Raw genomic sequence first — 20,408 nt, forward strand, 5'->3', positions numbered from 1 at the left:
ACAGTGAGGGGAGAGGATCCTGTGAGGGGAGAGGGATGTGAAGGGTGAGGAGGAAAAAGGATGGAGCAGGGGGAGAAGGTGCTGGGAGGGGAGAGGGATCTGCGAGGGGAGAGGGGAGAGAGGGAGGGGACAAATGGGGAGACTGTGAGGGGAAAGGGTGGGGCAGGAGGAGAATGAGCGGAGAGAGGGACGCGAGGATGAGGAGGAGTAAGGAGGGGGCGCGGGGAGAGGGGTCAGGGAGGGGACAGGGGAAGGCTGAGGATGAGGAGGTGGCCAGGGAAAAGGAGGGACCGCAGGGAGAGGGAGCAGTGACGGGAGAGAGGATGAGGATGAGGTGGATGAAGAGGATGAAGATGATGAAGAAGATGATGAAAATGATGATGAGGAGGATGAAGATGAGAATGAGGATGAGGAGGATGAGGATGAGGAGGATAGGAATGAGGAGGATGAGGAGGATGAGGAGGATGAGAATGAGGAGGTTGAGGAGGTTGAGGAGGATGAGGAGGATGAGGAGGATGAGGAGGATGATGAAGATGAGAATGAGGATGAGGAGGATGAGGATGGAGCAGAGCAGGACCCGAATCAGCCGCAGCCGCGGGGCTGTGTCGGGCCTCCAGCCCCATCTAGCGACCGGGAACGCCCCATCCCCACATGGCCGGCCCGGGATGGCTTTGGGGTCGGGGCGGGACATCCCGCATTGCCCCGGGGCCGGGAAACACAGCGGGGAATTCAGGAACAAGGCGGGGACAGAGGGACGCCGCTCTGCAGGGGGTGGGAACAATCCAGGGGCCGCGGCTTCATCCCAGGAGCAATTTTGGGATGATCCAGGAGCCTCAGCTTCATTCCAGCTGGAATTTTGAGGTGATCCAGGAGAGGCAATTTCATCCCGAGTGGAATTTTGGGATCACCTGGGCGACACAGTTTCATCCCAAGAGGAATTTTGAATTTTGGGATGATCCAAGAGCTGCAGTTTCATCCTAAAAGGAATCTCGAGTTTTGGGAGCCTCAATTTCATCCCAAGAGGAATTCTGGGATAACCCAGGAACTGCAGCTTCATTCCAAGTAGATTTTGGGGATAATCCAGGAGCCAGGAGGAATTTTGGGATGACCCAGGAGCTGCGGATTCATCCCAGCTGGAATTTTGGGGTGATCCGGGACTTGTGGAATTTCGGGATGCTCCAGGGCTCGGTGACCTCTCCTTCTGGTGGCCTCTCCCTCTGGGGACAGGGGTGTCCCTGTGGGGAGCCCAGCACAGGGAAAAGGTGAAACTGGCCCCAAATTCCCATTTTCCCCCCTCTGGAATGTGTGTCCAGCCCACAGGGGCTCCTGCAGCCCTCTCATGGGAATTCTCAGGTTTTTCTGATCCCAAAGAAATCTGGGGAGAGGATTCAATTGGGGTCCCAGGTGTGGATTTTGGGGGATTTTGGGATCGTCCTCTCCTGACGGGGCTGCTCCATCTCCCACCAGCACTGCGGGGGCTGGGGGAGATTTTGGGGGGGATATTTTTCCTTTTTTCCCCCTCCTTTCCTTTTTTTCTTCTTTTATTTTATTTATTTTTTTAATTTATTACTTTGTTGGGTTTTTTTCTTTCCTCTTTCTTCTTTCCTTTTTTCTGCCTTCTTTTTTTCCCCTTTTTCCTTTTTTCTTTTATCTTCTTTCCTTTTCCACTTCCTTCCTCTTTTTTCTTTCCTTTTTTTCTTCTTTCTTCTTTTTGTTCCTTTTTTCTTCTTTCCTTCATCCTTCTTCTTTCCTTTTATTTTTTCTTCTTTCCTCTTTTTTCTCTCCTTTTCTCCTTCTTTTTTCTCCTTTCCCTTTTTCTTTCCTTCTCATTTCCTTTTTTCTTATTTCCTTTATTTTTCTTTCCTACTTTCCCCTTTTTTTTTTCTCTTTTTTTTTCTTATTTCTTCCCCCCTTTTTTTTTTTTTTTTTTTTTTTTTTTTCTCTCTCTCATTCCCTTTCATTTTTTTTTCCTCCTTCCCTTTCATTTCCCGCCTCTCTTTGAGGAAAAGGCCGCAGCAGCGATGGCAGAGGCTGGGCCGCTCCCCGAGCCTTATCTGGGCGGCGCAGGCGGGACGGGGGAGCTTTTCCCGGCCAATTCCAGAGGCTTTGAGACCCCAGGAACGCGCGCTATCAGCAGCCGCCAGCCCCCGCCCCATCCCCCGGCTCGCAATTAAACCCTGATCCAATTAACTCCCGCCCGCCGCGGGGATGAGCCGGTTCAGCCCGGGCTCCATCAGATAAAACCGGGGCCGTGAGGAGAGAAACCGCCAGGAAAATTCTTTATTTCCCCCCGGGGAGTTGGGGTTCCCAGGGAAAACGCCGGGATTTCGGGGGTAGAGGGGGAAAACAGAGTTTTCCCCGTGGTTTTTCATGTTTTCCCCCTGTTTTCCAGGATTTTCCCACATTTTCCGCCCGTTTCTCCCTCAGTTCCTCCCATTTCTTCCCATTTCTCCCCGATTTCTCTGCATTTCACTCTATTTCCCCTCATTTTTCCCCTTTTCCTCCCATTCCCCCCTTTCTCACCCGTTTCCCCTCAGTTTCCCCCCCATTTCCCCATTTCTCCCCCATTTCAGCCCATTTCCCCCTCATTCCTCCCCCATTTTTTCCTCATTTCTCCACTCATTTTTCTATTTCCCCCATTTCCTCCTTTCCCCCATTTTTCTCTCCATTTCCCCCATTTTCCCCCATTTTCCTCACATTTATCCGCCCTTTCCCCTCTTTTCCCCCCATTTTCCTGCCTTTTCCCCATTTCCCCTCATTTCCCCACTCATTTCTCTCCCATTTCCCCCTCATTCCCCCATTTTCTCCCCTTTCCTCCCATTTCTCCCTCATCTCCCCTATTTCCTTCCATTTTCCCCTATTTTCCCCCATTTCCCCCCATTTCTCCCCCTTTTCCCCATTTCCCCACTCGTTTCTCGCCCCATTTTCTCCACATTTCCCCTCATTCCTCCCCCATGTTCTCCCCATCCCCTCCCATTCCCCTCCCTCATTTTCCCCATTTCTCCCACATTTCCCCCTATTCCTTCCCCATTTTCTCCGTATTTTCCCACATTTCCCCTCCATTTTCTCCCATTTTGCCATTTCCCATTTCGCCCCATTTGTTCTCCATTTCCCCCTCATTCCTCCCACATTTCCCCCATTTCTCCCCCATTTTCGACCAATTTCCCCCATATTTCCCCCCATTTCCCTTTCCATTTTTTCTGCATTTTCCCCTGATTTCCCCCCATCCCCCCCCCCCATTTTCCCTGATTTCCTCCCATTTCCCCACATTTTTCCACATTTCCTCCTATTTCTCCCCCATTTCCCCTCTCCTTTCTCTCCCATTTTTGCTCCCTCCTTTTCCCCACATTTTTTTTGCATTTCCCCCATTTTTCCTGGATTTCCCCCACATTTTTTCCCGGATTTCCCCCCTATTTTTCTCAGATTCCCCCTTTATTTTTCCCCTATAGATTTCCCCCTATCTTTTTCTCAGATATCCTTCCCTGTTTTTCCCAGATTTTCCTCCCATTTTCCTCCTATTTTCCCCACATTTCTCCCCCATTTCCCCCCAGTTTTCTCGGATTTTTCTCCTATTCTTCCCAGATTTCCCTTCCCCATTTTTTCCATTTCCCCCCACATTTCCCCTCAGTTTTTCCCAAATTTCCCCCGCATTCCCCCCCATCCCTGGCTGGGATGTGCCAGCTCATTGCAGGGCTTCCATCCCCTGGCGGCATCCCGGAATTCCCTCCCGCCCCACAAACAACCCCGGGATTTCATGGACGAGCCGGATAAACCCCGGGATGAGTGTCGAGCCTAATTCCTTAATTGTTGGGGAGATGGGATAAGCGGGGATTTACATCTCTGAGGAGAAAAGGGGGAGAAACGCGGATTAAAGGAGATCAGAGGGGGGAAATTCCATTTCTCCCTTTTTTTCTCTCTCCTACAAAAGCTGGCGAGGCCCTGGGGAATTGGGGATGTCTTCATTTGCCCGCGGAGCTGAGACATTCCCATGGGATCAGGGCTGGGAGCGGGAAAAGAGTGGGGGGAAAGGGGAGAAATGTGGGGAAATAGAGGGAAAATCCTGGAAAAACGGGGAGGAAATGTGGGGAAATTGGGGGAAATGGGGGAGGGGGGGAATGTGGGGAAAATGGGGGAAAAATGTGGGAGAAATGGGAATAAATCCGGGGAAAATGGGGGGAAATCTGGGAAAAATGGCGGGGGGGGGGGGCGGGGGAAGGGAATGCAGGAAAAATCACGGACAAATAAGGAGGAAATGCAGGAAAATGTGGGGAAGATGGGGGGAAATGTGAAAAAATAATATGGGGGGAATATGTGGGAAAAATGTGAGGAAAATGAGAAGAAATATGGGAAAAATGGGGGGAAATCTTGGGAAGGGGAGTGGGAGGGAGTGTGGGGAAAATCCTGGAAAATAGGCAGGAAATGTGGGAAAATGGGGGGGAAATGGGAAGAAATCGGTGAAAAATGGGGGGGAAATCTGGGAAACATAGGGGGAGATGTGGAAAATGTGGAGAAAATGGGGGAATAAATGTGGGGGGGAAACTGGCAAAAATGGAAAAAGTGGGGAAAATTCGGGGGAAATGGGGGAAAATGAGGGAAATCGTGTGGAAAACGTTGCTTTCCCCCTCTACCCCTAAAATATTCCCAAATCCTCCCGTTTTGGGGGCATTCGGGGGCCTCCCGGTGCAGCTTTGAGGTGGATTCCCCATCCCGCCTGGAGAAGGATGGATTCCAGCTGCCGGAATCCACCAAAACCCCACGGAGCCATTGGTTAAACAAATACTGGGGAAAAAACCCTTTGGAATGAGTCAATACGGGAAGGAAGGAGCGGATGAAAGGATCCGAAGGCAGGGGGAGCTTCAGAGGCTCGGCAAAGATCAGGGGAAAAGAGAAATAAATATTAAAAAACGGGATTTCAAAGCCCCGCGCGCCGACTCGCGGCCTTTCATCCCGGGCTCCCGCGGGGAGCGGCGGCACCGGCAGCCCCGCCCGCATTCCGGGGAGAGATGGGGCGGGAAACGCCCCCAAATGCCCCAAAACCACGGGAAAACCGAGCCCCGAGCCGGGCTGGGCTGGGGAGGGACTGAGGAGACGCTGGGATTTATCCATGAGGGCTTTGGGATCCCCTGGGTACCCCAGGGATTTATCTGTGTGCATTTTGGGATCACCTGGAATTCACCCATGTGGATTTCGGGGTCCCTGGAATTCCTTCGTGTGGATTTTGGGATTACCTGGTGTCCCCTGAGTTCCCCTATGAGGACTTTGGGGTCCCCAGGAATCCCCCCGTGTGGATTTTGGGATCGCCTGGAATTCCCCCATGTGGATTTTGGGATCCCCTGGGTGCCCCTGGAATTTGTGGATTTTGGGATCCCCAGGAATTCCCTCTTGTGGATTTTGGGATCCCCCGGGTGCCCCTGGAATTCCTTTGTGTGGATGGATTTCAGGGACCCCAGGAATTCCCTTGTGTGGATTTTGGGGACCCCGGGGATTTGTGCAGATTTTGGGTTCCGCTGTGGTTTGGCCGATTTGGGATTGGAATGGGACACGGCAGGAATGGGGACGGGACACCCTGACCCTGCCGGTCCCCAGTGTCCCCTGCCAGCTGTGAGTGACACGGGGGGACAGCGATGTCCCCAGGGCCGCTCTGGGAGGGGACAGCCCCGGGCTTGGCTGGAGTTTATGGGGGGAATGAGGCAATTCCCGGATTTCTCCAGATGTGCAGGAGGATGGGAGCCTCTGGCTGCTCCTGCCCCCCTTTCCCTGTCCCCAAGGTCCCCTGGGCTGTCACCCGAGGCCACTCCCGAGGCCACTCCCGAGGCCATTCCCGAGGCCGGGAGCGGGGCCAGCAGAGCTGCAGGCACTGGCTGCCTCCAGCCAAGGTCTTCCCCACAGGAGAGGAGATAATAATCCCTCCCCCCAGGGATCCAGGACAATTCCTCAGGAATTCTTTCCCCCCTCCCGCCATCTCCAGCCGCACACCGGCCAAAAAAATCCAGGATGATCCATTGGAAACGTTCATCCCTCTGTGGATCTCCAGCCCGTTCCTGTTTTAAGGAGCTGGAAAGGCCCAAAAGCTCCGAGTTTGGGGGCGACTCCCAGGCCCAACCCCACTTCCCCGGGAGATTCCCACACAGGGATGTAGGAAACACTAAAAAGGATTTTTAGGAGCTGAAAAAGCAGGGCTCGAAGAGAAAAAGCAGAGAACTCAGAGTCTGCTGTGACTGGAAACATCTGAAACTAGGGAAGATACAGCAGTACAGCAAACAAGGACACGGAAACAAAGGCTGAGTTATGGGCCTGGCTTGAATAAATCTTAACACCACAGAAAACAAATGCCTGACAGGAGAGCAGGAGGCCTTCAGCTCAACAAGGGTGTTGTGTGTTGTTAATTACAAACCATACAAATGAACATTGCTCAAAGCAGAGTACGTGTGCTGTAATTGATTGGTCAGAACTGTCTGTAAGCTTTGACACCTGGCTACTGGCTGAAACAGTTTTAGGATGCTTTGTGAGGGAGAAATTTGGGCTGCTGTGGCCAGAGCTGACCTGCTGCCATCCTTTAGCTGAGCAAAATCCTGTACAGAGACTGATGGGTCACTAAAGACTGAGGAGAGGGACCCCGGCAGCCCGGCCCGCTCCTGCCTGCACCGACACGGGGAGAGCTGGGAAAGGGAAAACTGGGACATGGGGAAGGAGAGGAGAAGGTTTGGAAGGACAGAGGGAATGGATGGGTGGATGGAGGGAGGGATGGAGGGAGGGATGGAGGGATGCAGTGCCAGCCCCGCTCGGGGCTCGGGGCGTTGGCAGCTCCCGCCCGGCGCTCCCGAGGCTGCCGGGCCCCGCTGTCCCCGCACCGCCGGCCTGGGGGCGAGAACGGCCCCGCCGGGGACCCGCGACAGCGACACCGGACACAGGACACCGGGCACCGGGCACCGCGGTGAGCCCGGCCGGGCTGCGGGACAGGCTGGGGGCGTGCCGGGCACGGCGGGCTGTGCAGCAGCGGGAGGGGACACCGAGGAGGGGACACGGGGCTGGCCCGGGGGACAGAGCCCGACAGCGGCTCCGGGGGGCGGCGGTGGGAAGGGGGTGACCCCAACCCGCTGATCCCGGGCCCGGGGGGTGTCCCGGGGGGGTCCCGGGGGTGTCCCGGGGGGGATCCCGGGGTGTCCCGGGGGCCTGGGCCTGGCCCCGGCCTAGGTGAGCCCGGGGGGACACGGGGTGACCCCCGGTGTCCCCATATCCACCCCCGGTGTCCCCACAGCCGGCTCAGAGCGGGGGGTGGGTTCAGCCCCCCAATAATCCCCCCCGGAGCTCTGGGGCCCCCGGGCCGGGCCCGCACAGAGGAGACGCCCCGGGCGGGCCCCGAGCGGCTTTTCCCGGACCCATCGGCCACGGGCGGGACATCCCGGGGGGGGACAGGCCGGGGGGACCCCGGGGACCGCCAGGGTGACACGGGGACCGCCAGGGTGACAGAGAGACCCTCCTTATCCCCATCTCCCCTGGTCTCCCCCGCGGCGGGAGCGCAGCCTCGAGTGCCCCCGCTGTCCCCAGTCGCCCCCCGGGCTGTCCCCAAACCCCACCCGGGCTGTCCCCAGGCCCCACCCGGGCTGTCCCCAAACCCCACCCGAGCTGTCCCCAGGCCCCACCCGAGCTGTCCCCAGGCCCCACCCGGGCTGTCCCCAAACCCCACCTGAGCTGTCCCCAGTCGCCACCCGGGCTGTCCCCAGTCGCCACCCGGGCTGTCCCCAGGCCCCACCCGGGCTGTCCCCGGCCCCACCCGGGCTGTCCCCAGTCGCCCCCCGGGCTGTCCCCAGTCGCCACCCGGGCTGTCCCCGGCCCCACCCGGGCTGTCCCCGGCCCCGGGGGCTCCTCAGGGCCCCGCGCCCTCCAGGGGCCGCAGGGTCAGCTCGATGGGCCGGTCCGGGACCAGGATCAGCTCGAACTTGGTCCCGATCTCCACCGATCGCATCGTCTCGATCTTGAAGTTCTCCAGGATCTGCGGGGACAGGACGGGCCGGGGTCACCCCGGGGCCGAACCGGGCCGGGATTGCTGGGCCAGACCCCTGAGGGGACCCGCGGGACGGGACGGGACGGGACGGGAGACGACACGACACGAGAGAACAGCCCAGCTCATCCCATCCCATCCCATCCCATCCCATCCCATCCCCATCCCCATCCCATCCCATCCCATCCCATCCCATCCCATCCCATCCCATCCCATCCCATCCCATCCCCATCCCATCCCATCCCCATCCCATCCCATCCCCATCCCATCCCATCCCATCCCATCCCGTCCCATCCCATCCCGGCCCATCCCATCCCATCCCATCCCATCCCATCCCATCCCATCCCATCCCATCCCATCCCATCCCATCCCATCCCATCCCATCCCATCCCAGCCCAGCCCGGCCCATCCCATCCCATCCCATCCCGGCCCATCCCATCCCATCCCATCCCATCCCATCCCATCCCATCCCATTCCATCCCGGCCCATCCCGGCCCATCCCATCCCATCCCATCCCATCCCATCCCATCCCATCCCATCCCATCCCATCCCATCCCATCCCATCCCATCCCATCCCATCCCGGGACACTGACGTGCATGAGGAAGAGCTGCATCTCCAGCTCGGCGATGCGGCGGCCCAGGCACTGGCGCGGCCCGAAGCCGAAGGCGAGCCCCTGGAAGGGCTTGGGGCCCGCGCCGAGCCAGCGCTGCGGCCGGAACTGCTCGGCCTGCGGGAACACGGCGGGGTCGCGGCCCATGGAGAACAGCCCCACCTGCACCAGCGTCTGCGGGAACGGAGAGACGTGGGCGGGCGGGGACGGGACGGGACACGCCGCGGCTGCCCCGGGCCCGGCTGCTGTGCCAATGTCCCCTGGCCTGGTGTCCTGCTGTCCCCGGGCCCCGGCTGGTGTGCCCTGTCTGTGTGTCCCCTGGCCTGGTGTCCCCTGGCCTGGTGTGCCGCTGTCCCCGTGTCTCCACATCCTCATGTCCCCGCATTGTCACATCCCCACATCCCCGTGTCTTCACACCCCTGTGTCCCCATGTCCCCACATCCCCATGTCCTCATGTCCCTGAGACCCCACATCCTCCCGTCCCCACACTGCCATGTCCCCACATCCCTGTGTCCCCACATCTCCGCATCCCTGTGTCTCCTTGTCCCTGTGTCCCATGTCCCCATTTCCCCTGTCCCCCCGTCCCCTGTCCCCATATTCCCTGTCCTCATATCCCCTGTCCCCCCGTCCCCTGTCCTCCCGTCCCCTCTCCCCTGTCCCCTGTCCCCATATCCCCTGTCCTCATATCCCCTGTCCCCTGTCCTCATATCCCCTGTCCCCCCGTCCCCTGTCCCCATATCCCCTGTCCTCATATCCCTTGTCCCCCCGTCCCCTGTCCCCCCGTCCCCTGTCCCCCTGTCCCCATATCCCCTGTCCTCATATCCCCTGTCCCCCCGTCCCCTGTCCCCTGTCCCCCCGTCCCCTGTCCTCATATCCCCTGTCCCCATACCCCCCGTCCCCCAGTCCCCCGTCTCCTCTCCCCTGTCCCCATATCCTCTGTCCCCCCGTCCCCTGTCCCCTGTCCCCATATCCCCTGTCCCCATATCCCCTGTCCCCATATCCCCTGTCCCCCCGTCCCCCGTCCCCTGTCCCCCCGTCCCCTGTCTCCTCTCTCCTGTCCCCATATCCCCTGTCCCCATATCCCCTGTCCCCATACCCCCCGTCCCCCCGTCCCCTGTCCCCTGTCCCCCATCCCCTGTCCGTGTCCCTCACCCTGGGGGGGATCCTGTAGTCCTGCAGGACGATCTCGTGTGCGGTGAATCTCTGCAGGGTCACGGCCACCGGGTGCAGCCTGCGGGACACGGGACCCGCGGGGGGCTTGGGGACACTCTGGGGAGGGCGGCTGCATCCCTGTCACCGGAGCGCCGCCTCCCCTTCTTCACTTGAGCGCCCCTTCCTCTTCCTCACCCGAGTGTCCCCTCCCCTTCTTCACCCGAGCGCCTCCTCCTCCTCCTCTTCCTCACCTGAGCCCCTCCTCCTCCTCTTCCTCACCCGAGCGCCTCCTTCTCCTCATCCTGCTCCTCACCTGAGTCTCTCCTCCACCTCCTGACTCGAGCGCCCCCTTCTCTTCGTCACCCGAGCACCTCCTCCTCCTCACCTGAGCCCCTCATCCTCCTCTTCTTCACCTGAGCGCCCCCTCCTCCTCATCCTCCTCTTCCTCTTCTTCACCTGAGTCTCTCTTCCTCACCCGAGCACCTCCAACTCTTCCTCTTCCTCCTCACATGAGTCCCTCATCCTCCTCTTCCTCACCCGAGCGCCTCCTCCTCCTCTTCCTCACCCAAAGACCTCTTCCTCCTCTTCCTCCTCCTCCTCACCTGGGCCACTACTCCTCCTCTTCTTCACCTGAGCGCCTCACCTGAGTCCCTCCCCCTCCCCCCTCACCTGAGTCCCTCCCCCTCCCCCTCCCCCCTCACCTGAGGGTCTCCTTGATGGCGGCCCGCAGCAGGGGGGTGTTTCTCACCATCCTCTCGCGGTCCCCGCCCGCCTCCCGTTTGGCCTCCAGGACCTCGGCCCGGAGCTGCTCCTGCACGCCCGGGGCCCGCGCCAGCTCCAGCATGGCCCACTGCAGGGTCATGGACGTCTGGGGACAGGACACAGCTGCCAGGACCTGCCAGGACCTGCTCCCAGCTCCAGCATGGCCCACTGCAGGGTCATGGACGTCTGGGGACAGGACACAGCTGCCAGGACCTGATGGGGCTGCCAGGACCTGCTCAGGGCCTGCTCAGAGCTGCCAGGAGCTGTTCTGGGCTGTCAGAACCTGCCAGGACCTTCTATGGGCTGCCAAAACCTGCTCAGTGCAGCCAGAACCTGCTCTTTTTCTGGCTCAGCGCTGCCAATACTGGCTGGTCAATGCTGCCAGGACCTGCCCCATGCCCGGCTCAGCTGCCAGGACTTGCCCAGTGCTGCCAGGACCTGCCACTGCCGGCCCCACCCAGCACCACCCCGGGCCTTGTCCCTCCCTGTCCCTCCCTGTTCCCACCAGGAGCTGTCCTTCCGTGTCCCTCCGTGTCCCCACCGTGTGGCACCAGGAACTGTCCCCGCCTGTCCCTCCCTGTCCCCCCGTGTCCCCCCGTGTCCCCCGTGTCCCCCGTGTCCCCGTGTCCCCGTGCCCGCACCGTGTCCACGCCCCCGGCCATCATCTCGGTGACACTGGCCCTGATGTCGTCCAGGCCCATCTTGTCGCGCACGATGAGGTTGCCGAGGATGCCCAGGGGCTCCTGCGCGCTCCGGCGCCGCAGCCGCAGGTCCCGGTACACGCTCTGGATGCACCTGTCGGCTGGGGGGACACGGGGACACGGGGACATCAGGGGACATCAGGGGACACGGGGGACATCAGGGGACACAGGGGACATGGGGGACACGGGGGACATCAGGGGACACGGGGGACATGGGGGACATCAGGACACGCTCTGGATTCACCTGTCGGCTGGGGGGACACGGGGACACGGGGACATCAGGGGACACAGGGGACATCAGGGGACACGGGGACATGGGGGACATCAGGGGACATCAGGGGACACAGGGGACACAGGGGACATCAGGGGACACAGGGGACATCAGGGGACACGGGGACACGGGGGACATCAGGGGACATCAGGGGACACAGGGGACATCAGGGGACATCAGGACACGCTCTGGAGGCACCTGTCGGCTGGGGGGACATGGGGACATCAGGGGACATCAGGGGACACAGGGGACATGGGGGGCATCAGGGGACATCAGGACACGCTCTGGATGCACCTGTCGGCTGGGGGGACACGGGGACACGGGGGACATCAGGGGACACAGGGGACATCGCCCTGGGGAGCGGGGGCCTGTCCCTGCAGGGGCCCTGTCCTTGTCCCTGGGGGTGACACTCTCCCAGGGAGAGGCCCCCGGTGGCAGGGGGAGGTGGCAGGGTGGCACTGACCCTGGGAGAAGATGGCACTGTCCCCCCCTGGCAGGGTCACAGGGTCCCAGGATGACAGGGTGGCAGGTAACAGGTGACAGTGACACTGACCCTGCCCGAAGATGGCACTGTCCCTGGCAGTGTGGCAGGGTCACAGGGTCACAGGGTCCCAGGGTGACAGGTGACAATGACAGTGACTGACCCTGGCCGAAGATGACGTCCCAGGCCCGCACGTGCTCCCGCCAGGTGCGCCCGGGGCAGTGTCGCAGCAGCGCGGGCGGCAGGTGCAGCAGCGGCGCCGTGGTGTGGAACATGCGCGACACGGCCTCGATGAACCGCTGCAGCTCGGGCTGCACGAAATCCTGCAACAGCCCCAGGCGCTGCCCGTACAGCACGTGGCACACGGCTGGGGACAGGGACAGGGACAGTGAGGGCCGTGTCCCCATGGGCACAGGGACCAGCCCGTACAGCACGTGGCACACGGCTGGGGACAGGGACAGTGAGGGCCGTGTCCCCATGGGCACAGGGACCAGCCCGTACAGCACGTGGCACACGGCTGGGGACGGGGACAGGGACAGTGAGGGACGTGTCCCCATGGGCACAGGGACCAGCCCCAGGCACTGCCCCTACAGCACGTGGCACACGGCTGGGGACAGGGACAGGGACAGTGAGGGCCGTGTCCCCATGGGCACAGGGACCAGCCCGTACAGCACATGGCACACGGCTGGGGACAGGACAGGGACAGTGAGGGACGTGTCACTGTCCCCACGGCCACAGGGACCAGCCCCAGGTGCTCCCAGTGACTGTGAGGGACATGTCCCTGTCCCTGTGGCCACAGAGACCTCCCTATACAGTAGGTGGCACACACCTGGGGATGGTGACACTAGGGGACCTGTCCCTGTCCCCGTGGCCCCTCCAGCCTGGCCATGGCCGTGGGGACCCGGCTGGCCCTGTTTGCCCCTGAGGAGTTGTTGGGGTTGTCACCGGCTGGTGGCCATAAGTGACAAGAGGGGACTGTCAACAATGTCGGGGTGTGCTGGGCTCGTCTGGGGAGGGGACATCCCGCCATAAAGGGGACATCCTGCCATAGAGGGGACATCCCGCCATAGAGGGGACATCCTGCCATAGAGGGGACATCCCACCCAGAGAGGGGACATCCTGCCATAGAGGGGACATCCTGCCAGGGGAGGGGACATCCCGCCATAGAGGGGACATCCTGCCATAGAGGGGACATCCCACCATAGAGGGGACATCCTGCCATAGAGGGGACATCCCACCCAGAGAGGGGACATCCCGCCATAGAGGGGACATCCTGCCATAGAGGGGACATCCCACCCAGAGAGGGGACATCCTGCCATGGGAGTGGACATCCTGCCAGGGGAGGGGACACCCCACCATAGAGGTGACACCTTCTGTGCTCCCCTTTGGGCTTTGGGATGGAGCTCTGGCCGATCCCCGAGCTCGGGCCCGGGGATTTAGGGCGGTTTTGGGATGGTTTTACAGCAGGTTTTGCGGGGATTTAGGGCAATTTCTGGGCAGTTTCTGGGGCAGTTCCTGGGCCCGTTCCAGGCAGTCCCTGGGCAGTTCCTGGGCCCATTCCAGGCAGCCCCTGGGCAGTTCCTGGGCCCGTTCCAGGCAGCCCCTGGGCAGTTCCTGGGCCCGTTCCAGGCAGCCCCTGGGCAGTTCCTGGGCCCGTTCCAGGCAGCCCCTGGGCAGTTCCTGGGCCCATTCCAGGCAGTCCCTGGGCAGTTCCTGGGCCCATTCCAGGCAGCCCCTGGGCAGTTCCTGGGCCCATTCCAGGCAGCCCCTGGGCAGTTCCTGGGCCCGTTCCAGGCAGCCCCTGCCCACTCCCCAGCCCGCACTCACACTCGAGCGCGAAGCGGAACAGCTCCTGGCTGAAGTCGCCCGTCCAGCAGCCGCGGCCGCTGTGCCGCGCCTGGGCCCGCGCCCGCCGCACGAAGTCCTGGCCCACGGCGCTGAGCAGGGGCACGAAGCCGGGCACCAGCCCCGGGGCCAGCGCCTCCTTGTTGAGCTGCAGCCGCTCCCAGCGCCACGCCTCGCCCGTCCTGGGGACACGGGGACACGGCCGTGGCCAGGGGGACACACGGGGCCACCCCGGGATGGGGCTGGGGCTGGGATGGGACTGTCGGGACGGGAGAGGGTTTGGGGTGAGGGGAGAGGGTTTGGGGTGACGGGAGAGGGTTTGGGGTGACGGGAGAGGGTTTGGGGTGATGGGAAAGGGATTGGGGTGATGGGAGAGCGGGTTTGGGGTCCCCACTCACTCGAGCAGCCCGGATTTGGAGTCCCCCCCCCGCCCTATTTGGGGTCCCGCAGCCCGGCCCGGGTCCCCAGCCCAGCCCAGGGTGTCACTCAGTCCAGTTCAGGGTCCCTAGCCCAGGCCGGGTCTCCCAGCCCTGTTCAGGGCCCCCATCCCAGTTCGGAGTCCCCATCCCAGCTCGGGGTCCCCAGCCCATCCCGGTCCCCCATCCCGGTCCCCCATCCCAGCCCGGTGTCCCCCCCCATCCCGGTCGCCCCCCATCCCAGTCCCCCCCATCCCGGTCCCCCCATCCCAGCCCGGTGTCCCCCCCGAGCCCGGTCCCCATCCCGGTCCCCCCCCATCCCGGTCCCCCATCCCAGCCCGGGTCCCGTCCCCCCCATCCCATCCCGGTCCCCCCATCCCAGCCCGGTCCCCCCATCCCAGCCCGGGTCCCGTCCCCCCATCCCAGCCCCCCCATCCCAGCCCGGGTCCCGCCCCCCATCCCAGCCCCCCGGCCCTCACTTGAGCAGCACGCCGTAGGGCCGGTGCCGCAGGTCACGATAGGCCACCCACGGGGGGACACTGAAGCGCTCGGGCAGCGCCCCCTCGGCCCGGAACAGCGCGGCCGCGTCCCCGGGGCTCAGGATGTTCACGCTCTCGTACACGCCCAGCTTCTCCCTGGGGACCCAAACCCGCCCCGTCACCTCGGGGGGCCCGGGATCGGGGGGGCCTGAACCCCCCTGGGGACAGTGGGGACAGGGACTGAACCCCCCTGGGGACAGTGGGGACAATGGGGACACCGGGGACAGGGACTGAACCCCCCTGGGGACACCGGGGACAGTGGGGACAGGGACTGAACCCCCCTGGGGACAGTGGGGACAGCGGGGACAGGGACTGAACCCCCCTGGGGACACCGGGGACAGTGGGGACACAGGGACTGAACCCCCCTGGGGACACCGGGGACAGTGGGGACACAGGGACTGAACCCCCCTGGGGACACCGGGGACAGTGGGGACAGTGGGGACAGGGAGCCAACCCCACTCCCTTCCTGCCCTGGGGATATCGGGGACAGTGGGGACAGTGGGGACAGTGGGGACAGCAGGGACAGTGGGGACACCGGGGACAGTGGGGACAGTGGGGTCAGCAGGGACAGGGACTGAACCCCGCTCCCTTCCTGCCCTGAGGACACTGAGGATATCGGGGACATTGGGGATCCTGGGCAGCGCTGGGACCCCAAAATCTGGCATCCCCCCACGGGCCTTGTCCCCGCCCGGGGCACGGGCCCTGTCCCCTCCTGACCCACAGTGCCCTGTCCCCTCCTGACCCACTGTTCCCTGTCCCCTCCCTGGGCACAGTCCCCTGTCCCCTCCTGGCCCCGGTCACTGTCCCCTCCCCTCGTGTTCCTCACGGTGTCCCCAAGCCGGGCCAGCCCCCACCCCCTGTCCCCTCCCCAGCCCGGACCGGGACACGGGACACGGGAGGGGACACGGACAGGGGACACAGGGAGGGGACACAGGGAGGGGACACGGACAGGGGACAGGGCAGGGGACACAGGGGACACAGACAGGGGACATGGGAGGTGACACTGACAAGGAGATACAGGAGGGGACACAGACAGGTGACATGGGAGGGGACACAGAAAGGGAATATGGAAAGAAGACACGGACAGGTGACAGGGGAGGGGACACAGATGACACGGGGGGACACGGCGGCCCCTCACCTGTAGATGGGCCCGAAGCGGCGGAACTTGCCCGCCATGATCAGGTGCAGGTTGCTGAGTCCCCCCTCCCGCCAGAAGCGGAGCAGGTTGAGCCAGCCCGTTCTCCACTCGCCCGGGACCTGCTCGAAGGGCCGGGGGGCCGAGGGGACAGCGGGGACAGCGGGGGGGACAGCGGGGACAGCCGGGGGGACGGCGGGGACAGCCCCGCCCAGGGGGCGACACCCCCGGGGGGCTCCGGGACACCCCCGGGACGCCCCGCGCTGGGCCAGCCGGGCGAGCATGGCGAGGGCGGCCCGGGGAACGGGCGGGGCGGGCGCGCTCTTATCCCCAGCCCCGGGAGCGGCTCCGCCCGGCCCCGGCCCCGGCCCCGGCCCCGGCCCCGGCACGGCCCCTCCGGGACAGGGACACGGCGGCCTCGGGACGGGCCGGGAGCGGCCCCAAAAACGACAACAACGCGGGCCCGGGTCACCCCGGGCGGGGACAGCGCCAGGGTCACCCCACAGCCTTGGGGACCCTCAGCCAGGGCCACCCCACCCGGGACAGCCTTGGGGACCCTCCCGGGCGGGGACAGCCTTGGGGACCCTCAGCCAGGGCCACCCCACCCGGGACAGCCTTGGGGACCTTCCCGGGCGGGGACAGCCTTGGGACCCTCAGCCAGGGCCACCCCACAGCCTTGGGGACCCTCCCGGGCGGGGACAGCCTTGGGGACCCTCAGCCAGGGCCACCCCACCCGGGACAGCCTTGGGGACTCGGGGCCCCGCCGGGGGGGCTCAGCCGGGGCGGCTCCATCCCAAATCCCAAATCCCAAATCCCGGAGCCCCCGGCAGGGAAAGGCTCTGGGGGGTCCTGAGGGGGTGGCACAGGGGGTCCCGTGTCCCCGGGCAGCGCTGGGGAACACGGGAGGGGACACGGGAGGGGACACGGGGGGGGGACACGGGGGGGGACACGGGAGGGGACACGGGGGAGGACACGGGGGGGGGACACGGGGGGGACACGGGAGGGGACACGGGGGAGGACACGGGGGGGGGACACGGGGGGGGACACGGGGGGGGACACGGGGGGGGGACACGGGGGAGGACACGGGGGGGGGACACGGGGGGGACACGGGGGGGGGACACGGGGGGGGACACGGGGGGGGGACACGGGGGAGGACACGGGGGAGGACACGGGGGGGGGACACGGGGGGGGACACGGGGGGGGACACGGGGGAGGACACGGGGGGGGGACACGGGGGGGGACACGGGGGGGGACACGGGGGAGGACACGGGGGGGGGACACGGGGGGGGACACGGGGGGGGACACGGGGGGGACACGGGGGGGGGGACACGGGGGGGGACACGGGAGGGGACACGGGGGTCCCCGGGGTCTCTCTCGGGCCCGGGACGAGCAGCGGGGCCGAGCCGGGAGCGCCGGGCGGGGACAGCGGCGGGTGCGACATCGGCCACGGGCACCGGGGGGCGCGACAGGGCCACCGCACGGGGACAGCGGAGACCTGTCCCCTCCCTCCGCGGGGCTGGAGCCTGTGCCCTCCTGTCCCCTCCTGTGCCTGTCCCCTCCTGTCCCCTCCTGTCCCCTGCTGTCCACTCCTGTCCCCTCCCTCCTGGGGCGTGGAGCCTGTCTCCTACTGCCCCCTGCCAGGGCCCAGGACCTGTCCCCTGCTGTCCCTGTCCCCTGCTGTGCCTGTCCCCTCCTGTCCCTGTCCCCTGCTGTCCCTGTCCCCTCCTGTCCCTGTCCCCGTTGCTGTCCCAGCAGCCCGGAGCAGTCTCCCGCCTTGGGGACATTGGTGACAGTGCCACCCCCCGCTTGTCCCCTGTGCTGTCACCACCCTGGGTGTGACCCGCTGCCTCCCCTCCGGCCAGGGGCACGGGGCCAGGGGACACGGAGGGGACATGGGGGGACACTGGATGGATGGATGGAGGGATGGATGGATGGAGGGATGGATGGATGGATGGATGGATGGATGGATGGATGGATGGAGGGATGGAGGGATGGGGAGGGGTCCCACAAAAGGAGGAATTCACTCCAAATCTGATTCCATCTGGAAAATCCATCCAGGTGGGCCCTGGGCTCTGTCCCCGGGCAGTGCAGGTCCCGGTGCACTCCCAGGATTTTCTCCTCCCTCTAGGAATGCTCAAAACCCTCCTTCCCGCCGGGAATGCCGACGCGGTGCCGATTTCCGAATTCCAGCCGGGATTTGGGAATTCCCCGGCCTGGCTGTCCCGAGAAATCCCGATGCCAAAATTCCCGGGTTTTCCCAGGATTGGCGCTTCCAGCGCGGGCTGCGGGCGCCCCCTGGCGGCGGTGACACCGCGGGGACAGCGGCGACAACCAGGAATGGGGCAGAGCTGGGGCGTGGGGTGGGGGGCTTGGGGTTTGGGGTGTGGGGTTTGGGGTGTGGGGTTTGAGGTCTGGGGTTGGGGATCTGGGGCCTGCGATTTGAGACTGGGGATCTGAGGTCTGGGACCCGGGATTTGGGACTTGAGATTTGGGGTTTGGGTTCCAGGACTTGGGATCAAGGATTTGTGGTTTGAGATCTGTGGTTTGGGATCTGGGATTTGAGATTTGGGATGTGGGGATTTGGGACCTGGGATTTGAGATTTGGGGTCTGGGATCAGGGTCTGGGATTTGGGATCTGGGATTTAAGATTTGGGGTTTGGAGGTTGGGATCCGGGGTCTGGGATTTGAGATTTGGGGATTGGGGGATTCGACATTAAGGATGGGACCCACCTGTCGCCCCATTCCGGGTGACAGGGGTGGCACTTTGTCCCCTCATCTCAATCTCGGTGACATCACCTGGGCCGGGAATGGGATCTGGAAATCCCCAGAATTCCCAACCCCACTGAGACCCCCTTGGTCCCTTCCCAACCTTTCCCTGGATCTCTTCCCTCCCTTAGTCCCAAAACTCCCCAAATTCCCATCCCTGCCCTCCATGGGATCCGGAGGGGACATCCCAGTGCCACCCCCTGTCCCTGTCCCTTCTCTGGCCACGGGATTTGGGAATTGGGAATTATCCCGGATTTCCATCCCACCCGGCTACACCAAGTCCAGCATTCCCAGAGGGGGAAACCCGGGAATTCCTGGGGGATCCAGAGAGTTTTGGAGTCCCACAGGATTTGGGATTTGGGGATTCCCTCCTCAGATCCCACTTTTTATTCAATACTCCCAAAAAATAAAGGAGTTTCCAGCCAAATTCTCAATTAATTTCAGGAGTCTCTCGCCATAATTCGGGATTTATTATCCAGGGGGAAAATCCCAAATGGACCCAAAGAGGCAAAATCTGGGAGAAAAATCCCATTTTTAGGCACAGTTTTCCTTTGGGAAGCTCTGGAGAGGGAACGAAGGGCCTCATCCCGGGAAAATCGGGGAATTCGGGGAAAAGGGGATCCTTCAAGGGTTAAAAAAGCGGGGAAAAGAGAAATTCCACTCTTTTTAAAATTTATTTAATCCCGACTGGATGCAATTCGCGCCTTCCCCCGGAGGCAGGACCCGCTCTGGAAGCGCTTCCCGAGACCCAATCCCGAGGAATTCCACCCAAACTTCACTCCGGGAGTCATCCCAGGGTTAAAAAACCAAAAAAAAAAAAATCGGGAAAAGTGACAATTCCAAGGTTTTGTGGGTTTTCTTTTTCACCCTGGATTCGCTTCCGGCCTTGTCCCGGAGTTCGGGATCCGCTCTGGGAGAGAATCCTTGGAGCGAATCCCGCGGAATTCCCGCCGAACTTCGGCTCCTGGGGAGGAGGGAGAGGGAGGGTTGGGAAAGGAGGAGAAGGGAAAAGAGGAGGAGGAGGAGGGAGAGGAGGAAGGCTTGGAAAAGGATCAGGAGGAGGAGGAAACAGAGGAGAAGGAGGAGGAGGAGCCGGGGTCGGAGGAGGAGGGAGAAAAGTTTGGGAAAAGGGGAAGAGGGAGGAAGGAGAGAGGACAGGAGGAGGGACAGGGGAGGAGGAGAGAGAGGAGGAGGAGGAGGAGGAAGGCTTGGAAAAGGAGGAGAAGGGAGAAGAGGAGGAAGAGGAGGAGGAGGGAGAAGAGGAGGAGGGAGAAGGAGGGAAAGAGGAGCAGGAGAAGGCAGCAGAGGAGGCGAAGGGAGGAGGAGGAGGAGGAGGAAGGCGAACGAGGCGGAGGCGCCGCCGGCCCCGCGCTCCGGGCGGGACGGGCCTTGCCCCGCTCGCTGCCGGCGGGGGAGGTGACACGGGCGGTGACACGGGCGGTGACACGGGCGCTGACAGCCACCCCGGGGCCGGGCCAGCGGCGATGCCGGCGGGGCTGTGGCGGCGCGGGGCGCTCTGGGCCGCGCTGGTGCTGCTGGCGGCGGCGCAGGAGCCCTGGCGGCAGCTCATCCAGTGGGAGAACAACGGGCGCCTCTACAGCCTCCTCAACAGCGGCGCCGAGTTCGTGCCCGCCGGGCAGGAGCGGCCCGCGGGGAGCCGCCTCTGGCTGGGGGGGACCGCGGGGACGGCGGGGACGGGCAGCGTCCGCCGCCAGGCCCCCGCCTCG

The 20,408-nt window shown here is 63.2% G+C and overlaps 1 protein-coding gene across 1 annotated transcript; it reads right to left on the reverse strand.

Annotated features, from left to right (window-relative positions):
- Positions 1-2,961: 2,961 nt before the first annotated feature.
- On the reverse strand, positions 2,962-16,199 carry CYP11A1 (cytochrome P450 family 11 subfamily A member 1; the record flags this gene model as incomplete). The annotated part of the gene is made up of 10 exons (XM_083870645.1): positions 2,962-3,840; positions 7,840-7,993; positions 8,596-8,787; positions 9,766-9,844; positions 10,467-10,633; positions 11,169-11,329; positions 12,144-12,347; positions 13,808-14,007; positions 14,721-14,876; positions 15,919-16,199. 9 exons carry the CDS (start codon positions 16,197-16,199, stop codon positions 7,868-7,870), a joined length of 1,566 nt encoding a protein of 521 aa, XP_083726771.1. The 3' UTR covers positions 2,962-3,840; positions 7,840-7,867.
- Positions 16,200-20,408: the final 4,209 nt, after the last annotated feature.

Source organism: Zosterops lateralis, assembly GCF_965231275.1.
Source record: "Zosterops lateralis genome assembly, chromosome: 13".
Lineage (NCBI taxonomy): Eukaryota > Metazoa > Chordata > Aves > Passeriformes > Zosteropidae > Zosterops > Zosterops lateralis.